The 20,553-nt window shown below is 33.7% G+C and overlaps 3 protein-coding genes across 4 annotated transcripts in view; 1 reads left to right on the top strand and 2 right to left on the bottom strand.

Moving 5' to 3' along the window:
* The window catches only part of Abl (tyrosine-protein kinase Abl), a 223,155-nt gene that overhangs the window by 25,702 nt on the left and 176,900 nt on the right, over positions 1–20,553 (bottom strand). The window lies entirely within an intron of this gene.
* On the bottom strand, positions 397–14,789 carry LOC141445776 (uncharacterized). Its single transcript, XM_074111766.1, has 3 exons — positions 14,071–14,789; positions 1,362–1,510; positions 397–1,239 (listed from the first exon to the last, which is right to left on the bottom strand). Exons 1-3 carry the CDS (start codon positions 14,285–14,287, stop codon positions 1,147–1,149), a joined length of 459 nt encoding a protein of 152 aa, XP_073967867.1. The 5' UTR covers positions 14,288–14,789; the 3' UTR covers positions 397–1,146.
* On the top strand, positions 13,553–20,426 carry Drat (Death resistor Adh domain containing target). Of its 2 annotated transcripts, none has more exons than XM_072004860.1 (3): positions 13,553–13,954; positions 14,789–15,514; positions 18,034–20,426. In XM_072004860.1, exons 1-3 carry the CDS (start codon positions 13,893–13,895, stop codon positions 18,467–18,469), a joined length of 1,224 nt encoding a protein of 407 aa, XP_071860961.1. In that variant the 5' UTR covers positions 13,553–13,892; the 3' UTR covers positions 18,470–20,426. The 2 variants fall into 2 exon arrangements, with proteins under 2 accessions (XP_071860961.1, XP_071860962.1); XM_072004861.1 differs by having other exon boundaries at positions 13,554–13,954; positions 18,052–20,426.

The following is a 20,553-nucleotide window of genomic DNA, read 5'->3' as shown; positions in this document are numbered from 1 at the left end:
ACAACCATTTATGTATTTCGATAAATCAATTTAATTTTTAATTATTATTTAACATAAAATTGGAAAAATTGATGAGTCACATAAAAGTTATCGTTATAAAGAAATTTTATCATATCGGCAGTCACCGTGGATTTCCGCGACCTATCGGAGATAGTGGTTGCTATTTATATAAGAGTCATGAAATCGTAATTCGCGTTCATTCAACGTTCTGTCTTCGTACGAAGCGGATCCTAAACATAGCCAGCGTATTTTGAACTATAAATGATATAGATAGATGAATGTCCACAATATCTACATTCTTAAATTTAACGAAATAAAATAGAATTTCTAACGATTTATACGTATAATTTTAATTGTTAATAAATATTGAATATTATTACAAGAGATATAATAATTAACAGCAACAGATAAGACTTGTATACTAGAAGGCGGCTGAAATTAGTGTACAGTGGGATCTCTTGTGTAATCATTATAGAGATATAAAGATAGAGTGCGTGATCGAGCTAGGAAAGTGATATAAAAATAGAAAGAGAACGCTGTATAGAAGCCCTTTGTATCTTTGTCTAATATTTATGTATAACATGCACATTCATACAGTAAATATAGAAGAATATGTAATATCGATTAACGAACGATGTCAGTGTACATGTCTGATTAGACGAAGACACAAGGAACTTTTATGCAGCATTCTTTTTCTATTGCCATATCACATCCATTTACACGGTTACATATGCCTCGCGTACTCTATCCCTTATATGTATTTTTATGGTAATCACCTATTCGTGGCAAAAATTGATAGTTGGTTTTTTATTCAAAATTATTCTTTAGAAAACAGTATCGACCTAAGGTCTGCGTACTCCATTTATGCAATCTGGAATTCATTCTAATCTTTAAATTTTTTGTGTATCTTAAAAAATCTTATATACATGTGTTATACATTGTAATGTATGTACCAAATAATTCAAAATTTTGCCAATATTATTTGATGTTTCGAAAAGATATTCTTTTATATATAATAGCTAACACCATTACGTAATATAAAAATACATTGGTTGGCCCATATTATATCTCATCTATGATTAAATATTTAAAAATTTCCAATTCAATCATATCTATCAATAATTACCTTATTGGAAAAGATGTGTTTCATAAAATGATACTTAAACTAAAAGGATCAGGAGACACGTTGAGTCGGATGTATTTAATAAAATATATCCAATAACTAACAATATATGTACTCTGAAAAATAAAAATCGTGGTTCATGAATTCATTGATTCGAAGCTTGTTCGGAGTTTTCCACTCATAAGAGTACCACTCGTCCTGTTCTAAAGAATAGAAAATAAGGGATTGCTATACTTACAGACCATAGACCTTGTGTACGTGCGATCGATGACATCCCTTCCATAGGTCGTAGTTCGACGTTGGATTTGCAGACTTTTCGGAGTCGGCGCGATGGTGGTTCCCCGTGAAGCGCCCTCGCTGGATACGATTCTGCCCTCCACAGTAAATCTATCAGAATAAAACGAAGGCTTGGCGTGTGACTGTCAGCATTACGTGTTCGTTTTACGTGTTTTCGTGAAAGCAGTTGATATCAACGACATTATCAAACGGTTAATTTGTAAGGTGAGGAATCAACCTTGATTTGTCTTTCATAATAATTGTTTATGGATTTGTAGCTAAGTTCATGGAAAAATTAATGTCCCTGTGAACGATCGTAAGTGTTAGGTAGGACATCGGATATTATATAAAGTTCTTCAATTCCCTGATCGAGTGTTTCTGTATTTATAATTAGTGTATGTGTATCACTTATACGGAGCACAAGTGCTTACATATTGAAAAAGTTGATTTGTCTTGTAATGTTAATGAAAAGATGAATGTTGGTGATAAAAAACTGTCGTATGTGAATTTCTGTTGACGAAATATATATCCTGTATTTTAGACCTGGTCGTATAGTAAGTGCGTTCTTCGAATATGCTGACATTTCGCAAAATTTAAAATATCAGTCATCCTGCAAATTTTTTTGCGGTTAATAATCAGAATATATGATACAATGATTTATATATGATAGGATACAATATGCTGTAATATAGTAATCATAAATTACTATTATTATACTACTATATCTTATTCAGTTACGCTAATTTACATGTAATTTTAAATTTTATGCTTACACAATTCATTAATTTACCAATGGAGAAGTAAAACTAAACTATCAGAAAAAGAAGTTAATATCGACCAGTGACTTCTACGTCAGATATTGTAGGTGTTTTCACGTAACCGATATCGACAACAACGTGCCAACTCCGTGCCCCTGAATGACGCTTCCTGAACAGCTGATTGGAACATAGAAACGTGTCACGTTATCAACTGATCGTTCACGATACGTATTTATGTTACCACTTCGCACAGATACCAGGCGAAATGCGCGATATCACGAATAACTACGCTATATTCGCAAAATAGCGATATTTTAAAATCAGGCGCATTCATCGACCTATGACAGTGTAAACAAAAGCAGAACTTGCGCTGTAATCAATTTGGAGATCGGCTGCTTGTTTCAGCGCGTATAAAAGATGCACTGGCGTGCTAAAAGTATTATCGCTCATTAAATGCAGAAACATCTTTCATAACCTACGCAACTGAATTTTATTGAAATTTTCATTTTCTTTTTTTAAATATACAGTAGAATCTCAAGAGTTAAGAAAGAGGTTATGTATATTTACGATGTATTGTCATAAATGAAGCCTATGAATAGGAAAACTATATGAATCATTTCTTAGGACGTACATTCATATACCTTTACTTTAATCGATTCATTAACGATCACTAATTTTGTTTTTGATGAGCAGAGAGGTTCGAGGTCTGGTTGTAACTTCCTAACACGTACTAAAAAGGTACGTCGTCGACTTATAAATGTTAGTGAATGCAAAGGACTTGAGCCTTTATTTGATAACTTTTTCGGTTTGTACATCAGTATATACTATTTTTATCTCTGAAATGTTTCTGATAATTTGTTTCACGGTCATCGTTTCAAGGACAAGAATCGATAACAAAAATTTAAGATTATATCACCTTTAAAATGCGAGAACAGTACTATTATATTTATCATATTTCGCAAAAAAAATTTAACGGAAGCTACTACTTAAGCAAATCGAAGGTAATCCATAAAAATGTTTGCCTATTCTAAATTAAAATATTCCAAATAGATTTGTATAAATAATTAAATTTTCATTATTCCCAATTTGTTTTAATATGAGAAATATTTGCCTCTTTTGTCAGTTAACATCCTTTCATAAAGATTTTTGAACGATATTTTGAAATTGTCAGCGAATCGACGTCATACGAGATAAAATATCACGTTTCGAGGACGCATGCAAGGATAAACGCATAATTTATTTCTCCTTGCATTGAGCTAACGTTTTGGATGTCACTAATGCTGCATCAACTAATGCTGCATCGCCTATGCATCAAATTAATTGCATATAATATGTAATCCTCTTAAACGTCTTTTCTCAAGAATTATTATTCCTCTGCGTTGATATCTCACTTTTAAACAGACACACAATTACACATAATTTTAATCCTATCTTAATTGACAGCCATGGATTTGTTAAATCTTGCATATCAATATTTTTATATGTATATGTACGGTGATGAATAAAAGTATCGGTACAAGCTATAGCTTGTTTTATAAAATTTTGTGAGAACTAGAAACAGCATGATGACCATGATACTTTGATTTTCTTGTAAAATATAAGAAAAGTTGAGAATTATTATGATATTGATCTTATTTCTTAAAACGTTTATGCAGAATGTTTATTTTGAATAACTATTATAATCAAAGTTTCTATTTCGATTCCTATAACGGTTTTTATGTCGCTTTTAGTATACATTGTTAGTTTTACATCAATTTAGGTTAGGTTTGTAAAGGAATCAAAGAGTCCTACAATCAGTTCATGTATCAATTTTACAGTGATTGAAATTTTACGTTTTAGTAAAATAAGCCATTATGTACTATTTATAATTTATTATTAAACTTTATTATTGAACTGCTTACTAATAATGAATTATGATTTAAGCATGCATATATAAGCTATAGGTTCGAAGACTATATTTTACATATTTATACAAGATTTTGCAGAAAAATGTGGTTTTATTCGTCACTGTATATAATACCGTATATGAATTAATTTCCGTTTAATAAAGTTTGTATTGCTCCATAATATTTCGAGATATTCTGCTATAAAGTTAGAGCCGCATATTATCCAGATGCGTAGCGTTACGCAACGAGGTAACCCTTGATGAAACGAGTTATAATAACGTGACCCTCAAAGAATATTCAACAAACTGAGCTCCGCTATAATTATATCATGTATATGTATACAAAATAAGCCCTAGCAGCTGTACTCTCTCATGATTGAATGTTTTATATTATATAATAGGTACTTTTATTAACCCTGCTACGGCCCATGAATTTTTCACGTAATAATTTTTTAAGAAACTCTTCAACAAAATCTAAGACCAAAACAACGCAGCTGGCTTAAATGGCTATTAACTGCAATAAAGATTCAAATTGATAATAGGTTATTAGATAGTGTAATTAAAAGTCATCCATCTTAATAGAAGTATTTACATACGAACTCATACCCTTCAATTATTAATCTAAAAATTCCACGTTCTCATCGATCATATTATTCAAACCCCTTTAAAGAACAAGGATAAAAACAAGGCTTTTGCGTCACTCCAGTAGTATTACCGGAGCCCTATCATCAAAACACTCTCCCTTCCATCCATGCTTGAACCTCATCAGTCATAAATGCTTTTAAAACGTCCAAAAATATCTATCTTATATTACTTATACGTATACATGTACCAGCGTTTCCGATGGCTTGCCTCACACCCATGATGTACAATTTTTCAATCTTCCTTTGACGTGTCCATATTTTTGTTTGAACGAATTTGTTTGTTTATTGACAAGATAAGAAAGCCCAAAGTACGTATTGTACATAAATATTGATATAAGCCATCCATTGGTCAAAGTGGTCAACTTTCTTTCCGGAACATTTTAACAATTTTTAAAGTTAAGTGCCTTATAAAATTAATAAAATTTAGTATCTTACATAATTTCATCAATATTCTCTATTCTTTGTTTTATGGCGTGAACCAATTTGACAAATAAGCGGTTTATACATACATAGTATTTTTTCCAAAAATTCTCGTAATGCTCGTAAAAGTTCGGATATTCGCAACGCAATCGATAAAATTTTCTAACGGACGCAGTCGCTTATTTGGGGGAGTAAACATGATCCGAAACACCACGGGCATTGTACTCGGGAAGGTGAGAGCGTGTCGAGCGGAGTGGCTCGGCTGAGCACGCGGATGCTTGCTGATGTGCACGTGATTCCAACGTGCCACGGTTCCACGGCATCGACCGAGTTCCCCTTCCCCATATCCCACTGATGCAGTCTCACACCACGCGCACTACGCTATTTATGTACATCGGTTCATGGTAAAATCCTCGTTTTCATTTTTGTCTTTCAAAGGGCTTGGAAAAGTGAAATAATAATAAAATATTGAGTTTGATGATAAAGCAAATGAAATTATTGAAGTAAAGTTTGTAAATTACAAGTTATCCGATTATTTAATATAAAATTGTAAACTCGTGAACTTGTTATTTGTCAATTCAGTAATATTATTACGATAGATTTCTGTTTATACGAACTTGTCGAGAAACAAATAATTTATATAATTGGTGTACATACAATACATACAGTATGATTTTTCTCATCACCAATGATTTTTTGATTTATGGAATAGAAATTCATGTTCAGATAAATGTATCTAACCATCACGGAATTCATTTAATCAGGTAATAACTAAAGTTTGGTTCAAATAAATGGAGTCAATATAAACGGAGGTCTGTTGTAATCGGTAAGCTATTGTGCACTCGGAACGTAGAATTTTTGTATTGACGATTAAGAAATATAAATCCATATGTGTGTAAATATTTACACAGATTCTTCTCTATTTATTTCCTCTTATTTGTTTGTTTCATGACACGAGATTTAAGCCTTTCCTTTTAACTTAAATGCGATATCTTCTACAAAGAAGTTACAAATTTTGGAAAGACAAAGATGCTGCTTGAAAATAAAGGTTAAATTCAAGATTTAGGTACCATATATGTTGTCGATTCGTGTCGCTCTTACGAGTAAAAGTACTGCCCTCCTTCTCCTCAGTGGAAGATTTTCACGTGGTAATAGAATCGTGATGGCATGCGATTTCTGTAATCATTCTAAAGATCGATTTTTGTAAACATTCTCGTAACTCGTTGCTTACACGTGCAGAACTAGTGAGAAACATTCGATGAACTAATTTTTTCATCAGTGGGATTCACGCGAAAATGAAAGCTTGAGAAGGTGCACGGTTGTGTAGTCTGGAAATTTTCTAAACGGTCGTCTGGTACAAAATTTAAAGGGTTTGGATTACATGCGTACATTTTGCGACTAAATTCGTGCTTGGAAATAAAAACCTTTTCATATCGTAATGTGGTGACGAAATTTTGTTGAAAAAAAGTATTTTGTTTGTTCCTTTGGTAAAATGTACGATCGATTTTTAGTAGGAAAGTATCTCTTGATAGTAGTAGGCGTTAGGTGTAACGATTTCTTTTCTTTTTTTTTTTTCGCGCGATTGATTTATGTATGTGTATCACGAAGGCATAAGAATATCGTGTGCAAATTTAGAAAGCCAACTGCGTGTTGTTTTGTGTCCATTTAAAAATATTTACAATGTTCCAGAGCACAAAACATACATTAACTGCGATGAGAAATTATGCATAAATAAAAATAATTTTACGAAAAAGTAAACACTACTCTAATAAAGAATACCTAGAAATTGTTGTTCCGGAGAAAATACGCGTGATGCATTCATCTGGAAATAGTGGAATTTATCGTGAAATACTGATTTTTTAAGTTTATGATTCACTGTTTTCTTCATAGCACTCAGTATCATGTGATAAAGTTTTCAATAATAAAGATGATTGCGTGATAGAATGACTTACACTCGATTTTTAACAAGAAACTGTCTAATTGATAGATATATGTGAGAAATCTTTAGATTGCGCTTGAAAATAAAAGATTTTTGTCAAATCATAAAATCTCTAAATACTCACATCGTAAACATGTTTTCAAACGATAAGGATAGGTAAAGGAAAAGGAGAACTATGAAATAGACAAGTAAAGTGGTCTAAGATATGGCGGTGAACATAGAAACAAGTAGAAATATTTTTAGATAATTGTGGAGTATAGGTATTTTTGAAATATTATTGTTATTATTGCGTAACGCTAAATCGCACTGTGAAGTTTCTTTGTCTTCAAGTAGCACTGAACGCATAGCGAGAGTCTCTTTGTCTTTTGGAAATACAGGATGAGATCATCTGTTTGTTGGTTCATTCACAGCGCATACATTGCGACTGTATACATATTTGTATAACTAATAGTCATTTTAGTACAAGATAATAATTTTCCAAAAAGTTTGTATTGTTATTTAATCCTTCTGCATTCCTAGAGTGATTCTCCATTAAATCGTATCTTCCTATCGCTAGAAAATTATTTACGTCTGAGGAAAATATGAAACAATTGTTATTGCTATATGTAATTTCTTGTTTCAATTTTATGCTGAAAATATTCTTAAGGAAGGTGAAATTTCTCTCTATTTTTGTTGTAATATTATCCACTCATAATAATACCACCGCAATGTTATTTTTAACCATTATAAACAATATTTTACTTTCTTTTTTATTTTATTTTTAGAGAATATTAAATATAACGATAATAAAAATCGCGTTCGTTTAGCTTTATTGATTTTTCAAATAATAAAAATATACTCTGGCTTGAAATTTTATCCGTGATAGCATTAACGCTAATTCCTTTAATAATAGCTTTTCTCGAGAATTAAACGTTCTTTTCTCGGTTCAAATGAAAACGAAACCATGAAAAAAATATTTGAGAATATTACTGAGAATTTTATTGAGAATATATTATTGAGAATTTATCATTTTTCCGTTCGAGTTTCCATTTTTCGATGTAAAGAACTCATCTGTATCACAATGACTTGCAAAACAATCTTTTCAATTCAATCTAGATTTCTCTGATACATAAATCCTTGGAATAATGATGATCAATGTCTTCTATTGAGCTGATCGAGTAATGGTATGACACCTGGTTAAATGAGATAACACACAGTATTTACGTCTAATTGTTGTAGAGGATACTCTGCAGTACCATTTCCAGGAATAATTCAAGTATCGTTAATCGTGATAATGAACCATAGACGAGCATGATTTTATGTACTTTGAACGACTGTTATTGTGATACTATTAGATCGTAGTTGCTCGTGTGACATATTTTATTTCTGGTATGTTCTTTCGTCGTAAAGAAACGATAATAATTTGATATTATGTATCATCGGTCGAATCTATCCTGAGTATCAACAAAGTATCTATGTGATAGAATATTGTAGTCATAAAACGAATTAAAAATGTATCTATTTTGAAGCTTAATTCTTTCTTAATTATGATGGCTTTTGATTTCAAGCGTTTAATTTACTAGTATATCAGTAATATCATTAATATTATTTGGTCATTTGAAGAAAAAAAAAAAAAAATACATGAAAGTGTTGTTAGACATTCGTTTACTTGTCGGAATTAACGTGATTAAGATTTGGATGCACGTTGACTCAATACTGTAGCAACTTAATAATTGAAAATATCAGATAGAGAGTGGCCTAATCTGAAAATTATTGAAACACATACAGAAGTTTGGTAAAAGTTGGCTTGGATGACTTCGTGCGAAAATTGATCGATTCTGTTCTATACCAAGCGAACGTATTAGCCAGATATTCTCTAATATCATTTATTCAAATCGTTGAGCTGTTTTATTGTATAAGATTATTAGATAAACAGTTTGTAAAGTACATATTGTGTAATGAAAAAGTTTCAAACAGCTACTGTTTGTACGAAATAAAACGCATTGGTCAACAATAATAATCAACTTCGGTATAACGGAGGCATTGACAAAGTAGTTTTCTTAAAAATAAAATAATAAATCATATTTTTGATAACAAAAAGATAAACGATTGATGTTCGATCAAAATATGGTATAAAGCACGAATAACAGTATCTTTTTACTTATTGCGAATGACAAACACGTTCTTACACAATGCAAGCTGCATGAGGCACTATGCTCCTCCTCGAAGCCAAGGTTAGTATCGTAATTGCAGCTAATTGTATTTTGCTGCTGTTTCTTAGCTCTATGTGAAAACAATTCAGTTTCGTCTAGGTTTCCTTACTTTAGAAATCCGTCTTAGAAATATTAGTGAAATAATTACTTACAAGGTGATGAGTTTAGAAAAATCATTTGAAAATATTTAAAAGAGAAAAAGATTTATTTTACAGAATAAAGTCAAACAAATGCAGTTCAATTATTTCTCAATTATTCTCGTTATTATTCGATGGTGGATGAAAAGTGGCAAAATTATTATTTGCACTGGTTATTACGTAACATTGCAACGATATTATTATAGGATGATACTGTTAAAATAAAATTTGCGTGGACTGGAATTTTTTCTGTTATAGTCTGTTAACGATTAAGGGATTGCTAAAAAATAATTTAAAGTACCATTTAAAAAATTATTTTTAAAATATTTGGAGAATCGTAAAGTAAGGAATAAATAAATGGTACTCTCATTAGTATTGTTATCATGAGTCCTGCTTCTATTCGCTATGAGAACTTTGTTCGTTATGCGAAACAATCAAAGACGGTTCTAGAATAAACTTAAAATAATTCTTAAGTACCTACATGGTCTTCTTATCATGTTTCATGCTATTTCAGTACAGCATGAAGTAAGCATTTCCGGGATCTAGACAAACTGTCTGTCTCGGTTTGTTTCCGCGTGTTTGATGTGACTGCAAATTTCGCACCTACGATAATAACGATGCCAGTCAGATATAATGGCAAAAACACAATGTATTAATGCTAATAGACGGAATTAATTAGGTAACGGAGGAAATGTAGGCGTTGACGTTATCGTACGTCATAATCATCGAATTGACTGAGTCAAACAATGCGTTGAAAAAGATTGCAGCTGCGTTGCGTTATTCTCTCTATTAAAATAGTGAACTCCTTTTAATTGACCTCGTTAATTAACCTTCTCATAATTACGTTGTTGTCAACAATCGTGATAAAGAAGATCACAGTTTCCTCCTTTTTTTTTTTTATTTCCTATGACCTTCTTCAATCACGATTGTTGACAACATCGTAATTAATTTTTTTCTTGTACCTTTTAATATCTTTGCTATCATGTTTACTACAATGTAAGTATTTTCTAACAAGGCCAAATAATTGTTTAGAACGTGATGTTTCACCTTCAAATTTTTCAAGTTTCAGCCTTTTAAATCTTCAGATTTCCAGACTTCCAAGTTTGTTACTATGCAATAATATTGCATTTACATATTTTGCAAATGTTATTTCACTGCTTGGTTCTTAATGAGTTAAGGATCTAGTAATACTAGATCTAACGTTAGGGCTGTTCTTTCCGGATTTATTCTATTTGCCCCAAGTTCTTGTTCGTTGCTGACGATCGGTTATGAGTCAAGCAATTGTAAACGTACCACGATGCAAATATTACAAGAAGATGCTAGTTGTTTATCGAATAAGTCGCTTCTTTGATAATAGGTTATAGAAACTGATAAACAGAGGAAACGAATTTCAGAGGCAACGCCTATTTTATCTCCTACTGAAAAACTCGGGCAATTATTTTCGTAAACGAATGTTTAACTCAGATTTTGATAATTTCTTGACGATAACTGAACACTGGCCGTTATGATATTTCGTCTGAAACTAGTATGAGGGCCAACACGATTCCTCCTACACGTAACTCACAATTTCTATCGTTTTCTATTTTATCTGTATTTTTATTATATTTCACAATCGAGTGTGCTTTTCCGCTGAAAGACTCTTCTTTTTCATTTTCATTTACGTTCACGTGTACAACACATGATACTTTTATTCAAATATTGTAAATCGGTTGTTATCAGTATCGTTGCTGTCGAAAATAAATTCGTGCAATTTAAAACACGATACAGCACATTGTGAAGTATTTGGAACAATTGGCGACAATTTCTTAGGGGAAAAATTAATTTCGTCTGAAGGCGAATCTTGTCTGAAATTATTCAGCAGCTATTTGCCCGCGGATTCGTATGACGTACGATGAAAATTGGACAGCATCGAAGGGTCATCGCGAAATTGATAAGATCCATGTCATCACTTGATCAATAATAAACACATGGCTACATACATATGCGTATTATTTGAGTCAAAACAAAACAATGTCATTCCTTATAAGCACAACTATATCTAATCGTGTGCACGTGTCATATCATACATCAAATTAATAATCGATCATCGTTATTTTATTTTATCGCGTTGGAGAGCACTAGTGATCAGGAAAGTTAAATCAAACATTAAAGAGAATCTCAGTAGTTAAATCTACTAAAAGATTAGAGAAAATTTCGAAGTTCATAGCCAATTAGCCTGTCCAGAGTCTATTCCAAGATATTCAAAGTCCAAATTAATCTTTAGCTTTTTTTTTTAAACCATTTTGTAAAAATCACGAGTTTTTAATTTTTCGTTTTTAAATCAACGTTGAATTTTACTAAGACAAAGCCACGATTTATTTTCACTAATTTATCTCTTTTTAACGTACCACTTTAATATCAATTTATTATCGTATTATATTAATTATAGTCTTTTATATATAACTTATTGCATTTTCATCATTCCTTTACGCTACTTGAAACGATTAGCCAATTCGATATTGAAAGTTTCTATATTGAATATAGAATCTGGATATTTATATAGAAAGTATCTCTAAATACTTAAACTAAACGTTAAATATGAAAAAAATTTCTCCCCCCCTTTTTTTTTTTTTAATAAAAAGACTTCAAAAATATTAATTACGTTACTAAAGGTAATTCTTTGATCGCTTCGTGCAGCGTGATATTCGTTAAATTTGCTTATCGAGTTTGAAACAAGTAAAGACATAGAAATAACCACATTTCGAAGAATATTGATTACTCGTTCAACAAAGTTGCGCTTTAGGAATAGAACATTTTGCCGATAAGATAATGTTTATTAAATATCGACTATATATAACTTTCATACATCTGAATAATTAATAACTTATATCAGTATTTTTATTGTCTCAGAACATGTTGCGTTCCCATATTCATTGATATCGTGTTGTCTATGTATTCAATATCTATTCGTTATACGAAAATACGAGATGTCAGACGGTTTTTCGTGAAAGACGGTTATAGAAAGATTACCTTATCTTAGCGATGAATAACGCGCGATATATACTTTACATTTTCCGAATTACTTCTATATGATTTCGAGAAATTTCCAATATCAGATGAAGATTTCCATCGTTGTTAATACGTCGAGAATAAGGGAATATTTTTGCAAATTCTCTAACGAGATATAATTATAGTCAAGCAAATTCCCACCTGCACACCTTTAGATACAAAGACTACTGTTTCCCCTCTGAGTTTTAATTTCATGTTTTTTTTCCATAGACTACGATTAGATGTAATCATGCAAATTCTCATATTATTCAAAGATATCTGTTGCTGTACCACTAGGTAACATTCCAACGCAATTATTAATACTTCTTGCTTATAAAATACGAAAAGCGAATATCTCTTATATCCGATACCAAAAACGCAAGAAATATTACTGATAGAGCAATAATTTTTTTATTATAAGAAAATATTCATTCTGGGTTCTTATTTTGTTACATCGTCAAAATGCTATATATTTATTTATGCGATAGCCTTTTTTTCTTTCTTATTTGTCATCACGAAGAAGATACAAGAAACGATTTTCACATCATCAAGATCATCGTCATTTTAGTTGCACTGGAATGATCCAGTAGAATAAGTACAAGAAGTTGAAATATTTCTCTTTACTCGCAAATAAAATAACGATCAGTGAATCGACGAAAAAGAATGATCTCATCGCGTTTTTCCCAAATAATTTTCGAATACGTCGCGATCGATTCAGGGTAAAACGTAATGTCGATAATACGTGAACTATTATCAAGAAACGTATAATTACACCTCTTCTATTGCTTTTATGTACTTCTATTGTTCGGAAACATATTCCACGAACAACACGCGGGGCACCCCAACGAAGATCATAGAGTTTGCAGCACGGAGTCTCGAAATACGTGTTCGAAGAGTTAAATCGATGGCAGTCGTCATCGAAATAAAAACACGAGCTATCTCCGCCTCATTCATGCGTCTATCACGAAGCACTGGACGAACGTGAGGGCGTCGATATAGGAGAAAAACAGAGGTTGCACGTGGTACGCGAATGCTCGTACCTGCTTACGTTCCGTTTCTTCGGATCCCTACCATGACTCCTTTTCTGCCTACCATGACTAACGCAGCTTGAACGAGAAAGCCCGTCCGGGTATAAAAGTGAAGGAGCGTGAGCGCGCTCCACTAGTACGTTTTACGCGTTCACAGAGCAACGTACTCTGTTTTTACCAAAGTTCTTATTTTCTTCGTAACTTTAAGTCGTTCCCTTCCAATCGTTCTTTCGCTACGATCATTCGTTTTCCTTCAACCAAGTTTCGACTTAATATATTCGAAAGTGAGATAATTCCACGAGCGTTTGATCTTATTGTGAATTCGAAGAATCGAGTCGTGAGATTCATTGACGAGATTCCATCCTCTTGAAGGAGACTGAAATTTTTCGAGAATAGATTTAGAGGGGAGTTGTTGCTAATAATCGAACACTGTGAAATAGAAGTAAGAAGAGCCTGATACAGAATGCCTATCGAATTGGAGTCAGTGGCACCGATCACACACAAGCCCTTCTCACCTTGCAACGGGTATGCATGTGTTTTAATCTGGTTTAGTGAATTACGTCTATTGAAAGAGAGTTGAGGCCAGCGCAAGTGTGAAATTGCCTCGATTATCTTGATATATGATATAGTCGTATACGTACCTTGGTGGAGTCTTGTATAAGAGGCAACAGCTGACGTGTAGAAACTGGGGCTAACGGCGTGTTTCCGCTTGCGGTTGCGGCTGTTCCAAAATTTCCGATACGTCGCTTTTAATTTGTTGGCCTTGTCTGGAAAATTTACGCCGTTTAATATAATTGATATTAATGTAATAAATTTATTTTCTCGCTCGTAGACTTTTATAAAATGTAACAATATCATATTTTTTCCTATGGCAGATACAATTTCGCTCTTCACATCGTTGTGCTTCAACTTTGTTTTTGTGAAATGGACGAGATCTTCGACGTTTTAGAAAAGATCTTAGTATAAACTTGAAACGAGGAATCGCGTATATAAGCGAGAATTCTTTCGTTTTCGATTGAATCGAAAATAATTCAAAGAAAGTATCAAGGTTGACATAGCTTGCGTTATATATATATATGTATATATAAGTTTGACACTGAAGAACATCCCAAAAATAATTTACTCCGTTTTTACTCCCGATACTTCGTATCCAGACTGCGGATGTTCATACATAAAATTTTAATTCTGCAAAAATGCATACAATGCGCGTAATATTCGTTGTACGAAAATTAGAAATGAAAAAATATAATATCCACGTAATAACATTTAGTAGGTAAAATAAAAAGCGTAGCACAAAATATACGTAATTTACTCATATTCAAAGTACCCTTCACCCTATTCATTGGTGTCTCTTTGCAGGGAGAAGAAGATGAACAAACTATGCAGACAGGTGTCCATCGACAGCCCGAGCGTGACGGGTCGCGAATGGGTGTTCAGTTTCGACGTTCCTGTTCCCGATGTTCCAGCGCAAGGAGCCCGGATCCGGGTGATGTGTGCAGGTGCTTGCTACCATCCTCGTCGTTCGCCAAGCCTATCCAGCCTGACCTCTGTCTCCAGTGGAAGCAGTTTAGCGACAGATGTTTCTTTAGAGGGTGACTTCCCAGCATCGTTGCCTCATCACGGAGTCCGTGACGCAGCTCTGTTCCCTGGATACGAGGTAGCAGGTGTGATCGAGTCCCTTGGAGCGAATGTTCCCGAGGACTGCGGCTACACGGTTGGCGATCGAGTGATTCTTTATCCTTACGAGGGAATTCCAAATGGATACGTCGAATACCTGGTCGTTCACGATCTGAAGTATCTTATAAAGATCCCAGACAACGTCAGCCTCAGCGTAGCGGCCATGTTACCAGCTGGTGCTCTATTAGCCATGAATACCGTTTTTGCTGCTCATGAACACGTTCAAGCGGTGCTGAAACAGAGAGGCGAGAAGAGCGTTTGCAAGATTCTAATTGTTGGCACTGGCGGTCTGGCACTTTGGGCTCTGAGAATCGCGGCGTATCACTTCAGCAACATGAAGGATAGAGTTACCATTACGATCGCTTCGCTGAAAGACGATGGACTGACTATGGCTCAGGAATTCCAACGGTGAGTTGTTTTGAGCGTCGGATGGTACGATCTTGTTGATGTTAGATGGTAGACGATAGGAACTGTAAATATGTTTCTTGTTGTAAATACGTCTCTTATTGCAAATACGTCTTTTACTGCAAATACGTCTTTTACTGCAAATACGTCTCTTATTGGCAATATGTTTTCTTTGCGACGAAGAAGCGAGATCCTTCGAGGGAAATGATATTCTTGGTGTTGTTAGCTCTCAAACAATGAATTCTCGACATTTTGACCTGTCATTTGATCTCGGACATTACGTTTCTCTAGAAACTCAGTGACAATAGTAATGTTTCGTTAGATTCATAGCCTGGAGAAGCTGAAGATAAAGTACTTTCGATAAAGTAATGAATTTTAATTCAAATAAATTAGAGCTAAAAAATTCTCGAGAAAATCAAGTATTTTCATTAAGTTGGAACAAAGATTTTCTATCGTTTCGTATTTGTTGACTAACAGTTAAAAATCCAATTCGTGTGCGTCATCGAAGACTCAAGTAGTTCTTCTTTTTTATCTAGAGTTCCATAATTAAATTGCATCTTATCAAATATAAACAAATACATATCTGGATGCACTTGAGCATTAGTGTATCTATTGAGAAACTTATATCACAAACACAAATAATCATGTGATATCACATATTAATTTTTTAGAAATTCACCATGGGAATTGACCTTCTCTTGAAGCTAGGCTCGCCTTTAATTGGTTGCTAGATGAACGACGCGTATTAAACGGAGCATTATTCGTCGTTGATCTTTGAACTAGACAGCTGGCAATGTTTGGTCGATTAGCAAAGCTGTTTTGTTTTTGTTATTCGAGCTAATTGATCGTGTCGACACCAATGATAAAGTCATTTAGATAGATCGACGTTCTGCTCGATTCCATCTATCTTTTCCGTGATTGCTATTACATAAATTCGTATCTTGGATCTCTTCCGCATACTTTTATATATGCAATGCGTCATCCAATTTGAATATTATATAAACCGATAAAGAGGATTGAAAAAGAGATCAAAACATGTCGTTGTCTATATGCACGTATAATGTATTCCTATTTCTGATAATTACTGCACTCTGTCGTCTTTCATTTGCATGTACAGCTTTGAGCAGTCGATTACTTTTAAATTACTGACGATCGATATCTCCCTTGTTCTTCGTTGCCGGCAATTATTGTATTATACCTATCGTGATGTGTCATCGTTGACTATTCATCCTCATTTTCATCTACACGTTCATTTCCATACATAAAAAGATAAAGAAAAAAAGAAAAATGATGAAACTCACTATAACTTACAGTTATCTACTTAGTTAGTTATCAGCATAAGTTACATGTCCACGTGAATATTCCCAAATAATAATTGCAATTGAGAAAAACAGAAAAATGATATCTTATTTATATATAAATAGACATACACGGAAATAGATTAAAGTTATTATTTTAATTTATATCGGTGATATTAATCTATAAAGGTATTAGCGCATTGATGTGTGGGTAAATAAAAATTGTCGGCAAACTAGGTATCAGTGAAATCATGTCGATAAGGACATTTTCGATGAAATTATTGTCGGTGATTTAAAGGTAACTGTTTGAGCACTTGTCAGTAAGTAGTTGGTTTAGATTAGTAGAAGTAGTATTGTTTGATATGTAGTATTGTTTGTTATCCAGTATCACGTTTAGGAATAAGGACCATGACTTAAGTATAGAAATTAATTTATTGAGGACCAACCAGTGAAATAGTGCATAAACGCAAGATTGTTGGAAAACTTGAATAAAGTAATTTATATATTGTAGATAGAAAAAGAGAGATATACTACAATAATGGATACTTCACGAAATCTCAGTAGCATACTACTAGTGAGCCTAATATGTGAAAAAATGTTCAAGATATCCGAAGTACAATTGTAACATTCAAAGGATGAAACAAGTTTCTGTTCAGGTTCCATTCTTCTAATCGTACTCAGAAAAACATCAATTTACATGAACATCCACAGTCTATTCGCTAGATATATATAAATCAGAGATACAAAAATAACTTCCATTAAAAAGGAGATAGCTTATACTATTTATAAAATGTTGTAAAATTATAGAACCTAGATCTGTGGAATTAGAAACAGCGATGAAAAGAATTCCCTTAATAATTTTCGTAACGAAATATTACAAACCAAAATTCACTGCACTGAACATTGGTTGTTAATGAATTGACAAACCAGTCCCCTGTAACGATTTAAAAATTCAAACTCTATCCCAACACCTCGATCTTACAACTAAATAACTTCCCTTATCGAAAGATATTTCAATAAAACATATTTTCATTAAATCCAAATAAATCCGATTTGGTTCAGACAATATCTTGATCGCTTAAATCCTTCTACCCTTTTATCGAAACATCGCTTTAATTTCCATTCGATCCCCTATACATATGATGCAAGAAATTAGAGTAGATAGCTAAATAACCGAGTCCATCTGCATCCTACCCGAAGTCCATTCGATTTATTCACCAACAGTTTCCTTTCTCACTACAGCGTGAACGTGGTACAATGGAGCGAGGATCTGTACGAGAAACAGCTGATCGAGCGCACTATGGATGCCTGTCAAGGTCACGTGGATGTGGTGATCGATTTCGGTACAACCTCGCGCAGTCTTCATCGCAGTATGCAATGCCTGAGCAAAGGAGGCGTGGTGTTCGTGATCAAAGAAGTGGCCGATCGATTGCTACCAAAATTCAGCAGACGCGCGGAGGAATGGCAACAGAGTATCAAATCAGTGGAGGCTGGTACTCTAGAGCAACTTCGCGAGTTGGTCGAGCTGGTGGCTTCCGGTGAAATCGAGCCCCCGCCACATACCGTTTATCCTGCAGAAGAGGTTCTCGACGTGGTCCGCAAGTTGTGTCACTCTGAGATTCAAGGTCGCGCGATTTTACGTTTCTATCCAGCGGATTAAAGGATTCTCTGGGACTGAACATCTTGTGCCGCGCGGATCGGCACGAAACGCGAATCGGAAAACGACCGAGGAGATTTGAAGAATAGACGGTAGCCGGATCAACTTCGGTTAATTAGGTATTGAGGCCAACGTGGCTGAACAGTGTGGATACTTGGGACACTGAAGCTTCAAAGAGTAATCGAGAGTATGGGTCGTTGAATAATGTTTCTCCTCTGCACGAAATGCAGGGAGCAAGGAGAATAATGATATAGTTGTCCTATGGAAAACGTTAGATCACTGGGCGATTAATTTATATACGAAGTAATACGGTTGATCCTTGGATGAAGCGAAACGAGAAAAGTTGGACGATCCTCCGTATATCACTGCGTATCTATCAATGATGTATTATACGATAACGACTATCTTTGGATCGATTCACATACTTACATATATTGTATCGTTGCTATGTGCAGTACCAATAAGGGCACACTTACTCGCATCTTTCGTTTCGAAGGCGTTTAATCACGCTTCCCAGGAATTTGTTGAAAATCATCGTGAAATTGTATTGTCATAGAGTAGAGAGTAAAGAGGTATTCGAGAAACGATGATGTCATGTAAATGTAGGGAATACCACAGAGAAAGTTTTATCGCTGAATTGGATACACCGTTATGCATGCGAGATTTTCTATGGCTCTTTCGCTAATATCGTGGTATTGCTTTCACTTAAGAGTTGTTAACTTAAGAATGTAATTATATATTTCATTTCGAACGTCGAAAGACTTTACCAATATTACCTAACGAGCTGTTAACACATTGTTGACCGATTATTTTATGTAAAAATTAACGTGTGCCACCGCCTATTTTATGCAAAATCGAACAATTCTACTTTATACATAAAAACACGAGTTTAGCTGTGACCGATCAACAATGTGTTAAGATAAGATTTTAATATGAAATATATTTAACGCTCGAGTTTGTTGAACTTTAATGATCTGCGACTATAACAAAGCACAATCTGCGATAAAATTTTAAAGAAACGTTTCTGAATACCTTGCCAACCATTGAGAGTTTAAGAGATAACAGAGTTATCGACTAATAACTAAGTTAAGTCTCGGGTAGATTTTAACCTTACGTGGTATATATATATATCGGATACACGTATAAGTCCGATGTATCAACAGATGATTAATGGTACTGTTAAATATTTAATGTCAATTGAATCGTAATGGTCGTCATGATTTCAAGTTTTTAATATGTAATACCGGCCTGTAATCGTTCGTTGAGGAATTCGATTAGGAAAGACAAAGTTATGCAGGAAGATTTTGTAATCAGGTCATCAAATATCATCGTTTAAATGACATAAATCATACTCAGAACGCATTTCGCACACGTACTCGGAATATAATCGAGCAATTAAAATGTGGAAGGAAAACACCTCCTAATTCGTTAGGTACAAATAATGAATCATATCGGTCGGCGGTTTTACGAACGAAACTGTCATTGCGTGAAAAGAAACGTTGCTTTACCATTACATGTAGATTTGGTAAACGTTTGCATTTAACGAATAATATAACATTTATAAAATACGATTGTCTCGTAATCGAGACACCAGAATTACTTTCGAACGTGTTATCACGTTTCGGGGCATTTTCGCAAATTATGCTTAGGTATCAGTATTCCTTTATCATATAGCGCAATTTAGGATAAGTTGATCATTTTGTGCGCATATAAGGAAATAACTAATCGTATCTCATATCGCAGTTATTACATTTCTACCTTGAAAGACTGTTTTCTTTATTTAAGTATAATTAACTTTTGTCCTTTTTATTTCCGTTCTCTCTTTTTAATTTTTCATTGTAAACCTAGGCGATAATTTAACGGCGTGGATACGTGTTACCACGCGTTATTCTACTGACTGTTCGTTGTGGCAGTAATTGTATTATATTATGGTGATAATACAACAGATTTATTAAAATAATTGTACTTGTTTGTATTTCATACTGCACCTTCATTTAGATCCTTGTCGTCTTCCTCTACATGAATTCTTGTGTTTCTATCCGTGTGTATCGAATGACTGACATTGAAATCGATAAAAATCGTTGATT

Source organism: Bombus fervidus, chromosome 6 (assembly GCF_041682495.2).
Source record: "Bombus fervidus isolate BK054 chromosome 6, iyBomFerv1, whole genome shotgun sequence".
Lineage (NCBI taxonomy): Eukaryota > Metazoa > Arthropoda > Insecta > Hymenoptera > Apidae > Bombus > Bombus fervidus.
This window is presented reverse-complemented; position numbering and strand designations above follow the sequence as displayed.